This window comes from Balaenoptera borealis (assembly GCF_965194805.1).
Source record: "Balaenoptera borealis genome assembly, chromosome: 17".
NCBI classification, from domain to species: Eukaryota; Metazoa; Chordata; class Mammalia; order Artiodactyla; family Balaenopteridae; genus Balaenoptera; species Balaenoptera borealis.
The window spans coordinates 18,490,033-18,499,996 of record NC_138876.1 but is presented as its reverse complement, the minus strand read 5'-3'; the positions used below and the strand labels follow the sequence as shown (position 1 = coordinate 18,499,996).

The window sequence follows — 9,964 nt, the reverse complement described above, 5'->3', positions numbered from 1 at the left end:
GGTAGCATTTCTAAATGCACAAATGTTAGTAATGATTTACTTTTTTCTCTGTATCTTGCTAAGTAATAAAAAACATACACTGGCATAAATAACCATATTTCATTGTTTGTTTGTCTCTAGAATGTTTAATTGCATTTTATCTTATTGATTAAAAACATTACCATGACCAATGTAGTGAAATTCGACTTTTCTAACCTAACTTAAAAGAAGTTTTATAATGGAATCCAAAGAAGTAAAAATATCTTTTCTTCAGCTCTAAAATGAATTTTGTATGGTAACAAAACAAAACTGAGTCAGATAGAAAAGATAGGTATAATTACCGAAGACATTCATCTCCATTTTTCACTGTCCTGTCGTCTGGCCCAGATTCAGTGACTTCCGGTAAAACCGTATCCCTGTTATGCCCTAAAACTCATGTCACAAAATCGTTAACCATCTCAGCTTTCACTCTGAGAAATCATTGTTATTTGAATGTGCTCAGTTATTGAATAGATGTATTGAAGAGGATTTGGTTATTAGAAAACTCATGTGCTTTCACTTTACCTGTCCTTTCTCATGTATATAGTTATATTATGCTTCTGAGCTGACAAGTTTGCAGGCCGAAAGGATCGAACTTCACAAATAGAGTTCTTTTTACAAACATTCCAGTTATCAGATTTGGACACCTCGAGTAGAAGCCTTGCTAACTAAATCTCCATTGTCACTGGTCACCACCTGCTCTTGTTCTTGGAGTGTTGCCAACAAGTTCTATCTCTGATTCCACTCTCCAGTGTGAGCATGTTTTATCAAATCAGGAGTGAGCCACAACTTGAAGGACCACAGGCCACAGAAAAGCCAGAAAACTGGATACAATTCAAAAGCTGATTGTACAGGTAGCAATAACACTCTGTCTACAGCATTGGGAAAGTTTACTTTTCTTCTCCTGAAATATCTACAGTCCACATCTGGAGTGCTTTCTGAAGGAACTGGATCTATACCTGCATGGCTTAAAGATAGCTTTCAAGAATGGAGAGTGATTAAAAAGACCATGAACCCGGTCACCCATCTACCCAGCAGCTTGGCAGTGTGCCAATAGGCTGATGGTTTCTGCTGTCATACTTCGAGACAGCTGAACGATGACATTTGTGGTCACCAGAAAGATTATGGCTGGGACACCATTTCTGGACCCTAACATTTACTTGTTTTTTTTGTGTTTTGAATGTTTGCGCCTATCAAAGCAGGCACTGACTGCAGCAGTATCAGGTGTGTTTGGAATCAATCACTTGCTTTGTCACTCATTAGGGACCTATATTAGCCTGGAGTTGTTGACCATACATTCTTCCCTTAACTGATTAAAGACTGGCCTTCTCATCTCCCTAAATCTGGTATCGCTAAAGAGACACTCTGTACGGTCAGGCCACTCAAGGTGACTGTTCTCTTGCTCTCTGTACGTCCCCTGATCGACCGGTGCCTGCTTCCCCCACACCCCACTCACATGACTGACCTTCCTATATGCTTGCGCCGGAACCCTGCTCGTGATTGTTCTTATCCAAGGGGTGGTGAGGGGCGTGCCCCTCTGCAAATTTCCCTGGTAACCGATGAGCCAACCCGAGGTCAGTTCCCCCTGTAACTGGCAATCTCCGCATTCCCCCTGGGAGCGAAGACTGCGCCCTGTCCTGCCCGTGGTCTGCCGCACGTGGCGGGGTGTCGCTCCAGGACCTCGCTTCAGAGAGGTAGGCTCCCCCATCCATTAAACCACTGATGTCTCTGTCGCTGACTCTGGGCTCTTCTGTCTTGAAGCTGGGTGAGTAGAGGCCTTGCAGGCCTGCAGGGTGCAGCCCAACACCAGCACCAGATAATTCATATTGGCTGCTGTGTTAGAGACAGGCTAGCTTCAGCTAAAATTATATTCTCTTCTTCTTGAGCACAAATTATTTTCTCATTTCCAGACTCCCTCAGTATGGCCACGTGACATGTTCTCAACCTATGAAATATGTTTGTGTCTTCCGAGTCAAGGGAGTTAAGAAGTATGTGTGTATTGTCTACCTGTTTCTTTTCCATTTGCCACCCAAATGCAGGGGACTCCAAGGTCTTCTAGGAGGCTGGAGTTATAAGACGGAGGGTGTTTGGGTTCCAGAATGACTTTGTGGGAGGCCATGCTAACTCCTTGCTGTTCCTGGAATATGCCAGGTAATGTCCTGTCACGTCTTGCCATTCCCACTGCCTGGAATGCTCTTCGTCCAGATATAACCTCGTGGATCTCTCCCTCTCCATGGAAGCTGTCCAGGTGTCCCACAGGCTCTGACACTATCTACCTGGATTAGCATAAGATGCCACAGGTTAAAGGCTCAGTCCCACAAGAAGGCCCTCATTTCGGATGCCAGTCACAGGGCCAAGTTATCACCTGTGCTTCTGACTGACTGCTGTAGATCAGAGGTTTTCATGACCCCCTCCTTGGCTTCGATTACTTTGCAAGAGCGGCTCACAGAACGCAGTAAACTTCAGTTTACTTACTTGATTATTGGTGTATTACAAAGAATAGGAAAGGATACGAATCAACAGCCAGATGAAGAGATACAGAGGGCGAGGCCTGAGCAAAGGAGTCTCTGTCCTCATGCAGTTTGGGGCTCAGCACATTGACATGTGGATGTGTTTTGGTTCCCCAGCCTGGAAGCTCTCAAAATCCTGACCTTTGGGTTTTTATGGAGGCTTCATTACATAGGCATGACTGACTAAATCATTGGCTGTCGTTGATTATTTCAAACTCCAGCTCCTCTCCCCTCCCTGTCATCCTTAGATGTGGTCCAAAAGCACCTCATTAACATAACAAACGACACCTTTATGGCTCTCCTCACTTAGGAAATGCCGAGGTTTTTAAGAGCTCTGTGCCAGAAACAGGGACGAAGACCAAATATCTATCTATATATAGATATATATCAGGTATATATATACATATATATATATATATGTGTATATATATATACACATCCAGTATATATATACATCAAGTATATATATATCAAGTATATATATCAAATATGTGTATATATCAAGTATATGTACATATATCAGATATATATACATATCAAGTATATATATTAAGTATATGTATATATCAAGTATATATATCAAATTATAGAACGTACATATATATATATTTTTTTATTATAAATCACAGTGGGACACCATGATAGCAGGAAACTTTTATTCACGTATGCGTCTCAAACACCTAGAACAGTTTCTGGAACATAAATATTGGTTGAATGACTGTGCAACAGAGCAGCTGATTCCTTGTTAATATAGACTAGAGAGCTGGCTAATTAATCACTGCTTCCATGGTTTAGACTTCCAGATTAGATTTTCTGAAGGACACACATATGCATATTTCTCCATGATTCATTGGCTCTGCATATCCACTGTGCCGGTAACAGTGCATAATAATAAAGTAACTGATAATATTTTTCTAACAACTTATAAAAATATTTTATTTGGACTTTGTGAATTTGCCAAAAAGTAAAAGACAGATAGGCTTTATGCTCAGAATTTCCTCTAAATATTAAAAACCCTAATATGTATAAAATAGATAACTAATAAGAACCTGCTGTATAAAAAATAAATAAAATAAAATTCAAAACAAGTAAAATAAAAACCCTTTTTAGTTTCACGATTGGTAAAGAAGATGCCAGATGGCATCACCATTTTAAAGTGTTGACTCTCAATGGTTTAATACAGGTTGACAAGTTGGAGCTCCATAACCCCAACACATAAAGCACAGGTGTGCCATGAGCAACAGATGCTCTTCTGGCAGCCACTGTTTGCAAGACTTTAATAGGTATTAACTTTGGAATTGAAAAGTGAAGGCAGTGAAAACAAAGTCAAGACTTGAAATAAAGATTTGTTGAAAATCAAAGAGCGTCTCATGGACCAAATGGCACTGGCAAAAATGTGTGTCTCCTTCAGTGGTCCTGTTTATGCCATCTTCATGTGGAAAATGTGTCCTAAACCTTCCTGGCAGCCAGCCTAATAACAGTTGGCCTCAGGTGGGGTGATTGGCTGTTTTACTGGTAGCTGATCTCAGGTTAACATTCATCTAAGGCGAAGAAGCCCTGAGCAGTAGTGATGCTGCGAAACTACTCAACTCTCTTATTTTAAGTTTTTGGGGAGAAGCAGAGAGAGAGAGGGGGAGGGAGAGAGGCTATTTCTCTGCAAGAAGCTATATTTAAGTTGATATGGAGTCTTAATGTCTGTCTTGGAAAGATCATACCTTCTTAAATAGGGTTCTATCCAATTCAAACTTAGCACTGTAGAGATAGGCAGCAAAATCCCTCCTGGGGCTTTTAGGCTTTGCAGACTCAGAACTTGCTACCCGGTCTATGGGAGAATTTTCAGCCAGGAGACACCTGGACATTTAATGTTGTTCTTGGCCGACTGTGGTACTAAACCTTTTTTCCAGGAGAAGGTAGGAAAACAAATCATGCAGCATAGTAAAAAGATGCGGCACAGGCATAGTGACGGTGCCTGGATCTGGCAAGGAGGGAATTAGCAAGAAAGGAGAGGAAGGGACTCTAGTGAGAATCTGATAATTGCAATTTACATGCATTTTTTTAAAAAAACTTCCTTCGTTTGGGTTAAACCTGACAAGTAAAACAAAATTCTGCTCTTCAGTCACTTTTAAAGATGGCAGCATTGCTTCATCACTACGACCCTAGCCTCTGGGCCAGCTTGTGGCCCAGTTTATCTAAACAAAGAGACATTATTTATCAATCTCATTGCCCATAGTTCTTAGTATTTGCTTTGTAAATTTAGAGTAGGAAGTAGGATGAGAAAAGAAAGGATTGCATTCTGGGTAAAGGATGGCTTTAAAGACCTGCTTTAGAATTTAGCTCTATCTTGGCCCACCTGCTAGGTCCTAATGGAACCCTGGGGATACCCCAGGCCTGGAGATGAGGGCAGGCTGTGGCAATGACGTCACTAGTAGGTGGGCCCTATTCCAACCCAGGCATGATAAAGGGATGGCACCAGACTTTTGTACAGTATATCCTAGGTGGTGACTTCTGCTGGGGTTGAGCCAGTGTGACCTCGTAGGACCCTGGATGAAGAGTCCACCTGATGGAAGAATGAGCTAAACCAGGATTTACGGTGAGTACACCCGTCTGTCCTATAACGCGGCATATGCATTCCTAAAAAATAATCCCTGCGTGATGGATTATGGGTTTATGGGAAAAATGGAGTTGAGGCAGAAAAGCTCAAACCTTATACCATCTTGTAAGTGATACAAGAAAACTATCACAGTTTTAAATATCACAGGTTCCTAATAAGGAAACATTATATTAAATATAGAACGCTATTTTGACAAGACACGGTTTGCTCGGCAGAGGTGTTGATAGTGAAGAGTTGTGGTTTTTGAACCACGGAGAATAGCTGGGAGGAAGATTATATTTTTTCAAATGAAACAGGAAACCAGAGGTAGATGGCTGTGGCTTATTGTTGCTTTCCGTTCCTCTGAATGGGCTTAAGACAGAAAGGGGACCTGGAAAATGGCAATTCAGAAACTTGAGAGGGGACTAAAGCGTCATAGAAGGGCCCACCCTTCCCTACCCCAAACTCTGCGTATGGTGCGTTGGATCCAGGAAGCCCCAGGTGGCACCTTCCCCAACTGAGCCTGCTTGGTTCCTCTTATTCCTCATTGGCCTGAATATGTTTATCTCTCCTTCAGGAGAGAAAATAATTGGGTTGCTGTTTTAAAGAAACAATAGTTCTTTTATTGTTTTGTTAATTGCCCCCTCTCAAAAAGAAGCTATTTGTGGGAACCCAACTGAGATCAGATGACACAAACTGCTCTCCTGCTGCAGGAGGTTTGCAGTTAACCTTACCAACTGCAGATGAGTGCTTTTCGGTATTCAGTGCCCCAGAAAGCAGGTGATTATTGGGAGGTTAAGATTAAGCTCTTTTCTTTTTTTTTTTTTTAGTGTTGTTTCTGTGTTCATTAATGTGATTACTTTATGCCCCCCGGCTACTGCAAAATCACATTTTCTATGTTTCAAAACTCCGCAATACTTAAGGCTTTTCCTTTTTCCTTTGCTGTTAGAATCAGGACACTTAATGTTTTTACTGAGGAGACACAGCAGGCAATGCATATAGGTAAAATGGAGAGACAAGGTGTTGTGTATTATTCTTTCACAGGTCATTATGCTCAATTGGATGGTGTTTTTCACATTTACCTGGTGTTAATAGCATAACACATAGCACCTGGTGAAAAACTGCATCTGGACAAATATAATTTTGGTTTTAGTGACTTGATTCCTTATCTGCACTAATTTGCACATTACAGGCACACATCACAACAGAATATATATATATATATATATATATATATATATCAGCTTTCTTTTCCTTCCCATGTGATGTTGGAATAATTAGGGTTTCCTTCTTTTTCTGTAAGTATTCATATATTCGTATTTTTTAAAGTTCTCTTCTGTTTCTTCTGTTCATTCTACTTTAATTGGAGCTACAATTCTGGCGGTTCAGCTTGTCTTCCCCGCCTCAGGTTCCTGGGTCCCATACAGCGAGTTTTGATTTTTATTTGTCTACCTGTGTCTGTGTTCTCCTAGGAAATGCACAGGTCTGGCTGTTCAACTCTCAAGCAATGGCACATGGGCAGGATTGGGAAGTCTGATAGTTTCTGCTTCTCGAGGCCACTTGGTGCAAAAGCCTCTTTGCTCTGGTTCTCTCCGAATGCAAAGTGGAGTTAACTCCCAACAGCAGGAGGAGCAGTTCAGTCCAGCAATATAAGCCCGTTTAGGTCTACGTGGGTCTGTAGCTCAGGCGAGCCCTCCCCCTACAAAAGGACTCTCACACAGCAAGTGAGAATGAGGTTTATGGTGATCAGTCTCAGTATTCTCACTGAATATTTAATACGGTCGTCCCTCAGTATGTATGGGGAAGTGGTTCCCAGGACTCCCTGCAGATACGAAAATCCAAGGATGCTCAAGTCCCATCCGTACAATGGTGTGATACACTAGGCCCCCTGCATCCATGGGTGTGGAGGGCTGACGGTATGATGACCGGGCTCAATAGTATTATAAGGCACGTCGCTATGATCTCACCTTCTCAAATCCTGCAGCTGTGTTAGAAACAAGGGCTTCCTTCAGTGAGCCCTTCTCAATCAAGAAGTATGTGCCAGGCATCGTTCTAGGTGCTTGGGATACACCAGACAAAAATTCCTCCCTACGAAAGCTGCTGCACCGGGAGCTGGAGGCTTATTTCACACTGGCTCACACCCAAGATCACCACATCAAAAGGGATGGAGCTTCTTTTTGGTCCAATAGTTTAAACTGTAACTGCCACTTCCTTGAATGGTAGCTGTTGACCTGTACCAGGTCATGCTTGCTTTATTACAGAATTTGTGATACATAAATACTCCCTTTTCCTCATCTAGTGGCGGCTAAGTCCACGGACTTCTGAGGCAGACTGCCTGGATCCAAACCTGATCGTGCCACTTAGCAGTTCTGTGACCTTGGCCAGGTTACTTATTGCTGCCTCAGCATGCCCATTTTTAAATGGGGAGGTAACACGATGTACATTATAGGGTGATACAGGGATTAAATGAATTTTAGTTTATATAAAGCAGTTGTGTTTGGCGTATTAGCAGGTGCTTACTATCAGTACTTTATATTTAATGTTTATACTGTTTTCCCCTAAATGTACTTCTATCACAGCTCATAGTTTTATCAGCACCTCTGACACCCAGGTGCACTTATTTACAAATCTATCTACAGCTCCTTTCCGCCCTGCGATAGACAGTCTGCTCTTTAGTGGGGCATGGAGGTGTTGGGGAAGACATGTGTGATTTCTGTTTCCCCAACACCTGGCATATAACAGGCACTTAGTACATGTTTGCTGCATGAACGGGAGAAGGGGTCAGAGACACTCCTTGATTGGCTAGGGCAAGAGAAGAAAACTACCATAAAAATGCCCAAATGCAGTGTCTCGGCATTTTAATTTCCAGGGAGGAGATTTTGCTGGACACATTGATCCCAGCAGCCCAATCTCAGTGCCCAGCACAGAGGTGAATAGGAGCCAACAGGAGAGATATGGACACACAGTGTGGGGTCTGCAAACAGCGTCACAGGTGGGGCAGTGAGATTTCTAGGGAGCAGATAGGCATTACTTTGTTATTTTGGTGTCATGGAAACCAAGAGGCTCTATGGGACATAGAAAAAAGTGAAGCAGTTTGAAAATACCTCAGGACAAACCTTACCCTACTGAGCTGGAGGGATGAACTCAGGTGATGCGAGGTTAGATAAAATAGTCACTGAAAAGAAAAGTGAAGGTGGGCCTTGTTTTCCCAGGTGTCAAAAACAGGGAGCTGGAACGTGAGGAAATCTGCATGAATGGGCACTTGGCAATTTTAACTGCAGTGCTACCTAGGGTTTGGTTTTTTCATTAAGTGAGAAATTGAATAGTTAACCAAGTAAGCAGTTTTATTCTTATCATCATTATAACATTCAAATCAGATTACATAATAAAACAATTCTATAAAATAATGTATTTTATTGCAATTTCCTATTGAAGGAATATCCCTTCCTGACCTTTCCCCACAAACCTTCAGTACCCATAACAGGTTTCTTGTCAAAAGGCAGCAATTGTTTCACCCTGCCCTGTAGGAAGGAGAAACTCATCAGGAAGAAGTTTCAATCACCGCACTGTTATTTTCTGAAATTTTCTTTCTCCTACAGCCGATAATCTTCAGGTCTGAAAGACAAAAATCAACATTTATTTTTTCACAAATCAGTTTCATTTTCTCCCGCGTGATGCAAGAAGATTATTTTCCAATTTAAAATGAAAGTAACTGTTCATCAAGAAATATCTACAAATATTATTCTAAATTTTTGGTGAAAAACATTAAGGCCAAATCATTGCAAAGTGGAACAGCTAAGTGACAATTCCCAAGTTCTTTGCAGAGTATAAATATAGGCCCCCCGTGTGCCTATGCATGAATGTATGTAGTGACTTAAAAGCTTGAATTCAATTTCCCAAAAGCCCTTTTAATAGAAAGGATTATATATAAAGATATGGATTTGCCTAATAATGGCAAATTCTGAATGAGCAGTTTCCCTATTTGTATTATTTTGTCATATGCTAAATTTAATTTTCATTACAGTAGCATAAAAAATACATGTATAAACACCAGCCCTTTGATATTTTAATTACACACACATTTATTATATACATATATGGTCTTTTAATTTACGATATACATATATACTCTTTTCTTCATTTATATATTTATAGGATTAATCACACCTGAAAGTTCCTTCTAGTAGTAAATTAAAACAAAGAACATTTTCAGAGAAATGTTAAATTTTAACAATGGAGAAAATGAGGAATAGGAAATTATGAAATGCGAAAACTGTTAGTGTCCTGTTATCTTTTACAGAGTAGTGTATTTGTAGGTATTGAGCTCCTACGGAATTTTCAGAAGGAATTAAGTGATTAGTAAATTAAATAGATATTTTTGAAACAGCTGTAAAAATATTCAACAGTTTGAATTCCTTTAAAAAAAAGAAAACAGGTGAACTCTGTTTGCCCTGAAACAACTTATCTCATCCCTTTCTACATTTAAATCATGTTTTTCTTAAAAAAAAAAAAAAAAAAAAGACAAAGAGACCAGATAGCCCAGATAGGAAGGCCAACAGTCTGGTAACTAAGTAAATGAACTATATTACAATTTAAAATTATTGTTTAACTATGAGGAACACAGGCACTGATCTGGGAAACTAACCAAATATGCTTCACCATATCGTCATTCTGTAACAACAAGAAGAGAAACTGCAGCATTTTGTCACTGTTTCTGAAATCTCTTTTCAAATGTAAAACCTGAATCCAAAGTCTGGGAAATGACAGTTTGATACAATAGCTGGAAGGGGCTCCAAAGTGTACCCTTTTAATCTTGGGTATGTGACTCAGTACAATCAAAGTTCCT

General features: G+C 40.5%; 1 protein-coding gene across 2 annotated transcripts in view; it reads right to left on the bottom strand.

Moving 5' to 3' along the window:
- Positions 1-8,441: 8,441 nt before the first annotated feature.
- The window catches only part of MRPL13 (mitochondrial ribosomal protein L13), a 37,584-nt gene continuing 36,061 nt past the window's right edge, over positions 8,442-9,964 (bottom strand). For both annotated transcript variants that reach the window (XM_082364489.1, XM_082364488.1), the window contains one exon: positions 8,442-8,733. In XM_082364489.1, the coding sequence (XP_082220615.1) occupies positions 8,712-8,733 (22 nt within the window). In that variant the 3' untranslated portion in view covers positions 8,442-8,711. The remainder of the gene's footprint in view (positions 8,734-9,964) is intronic.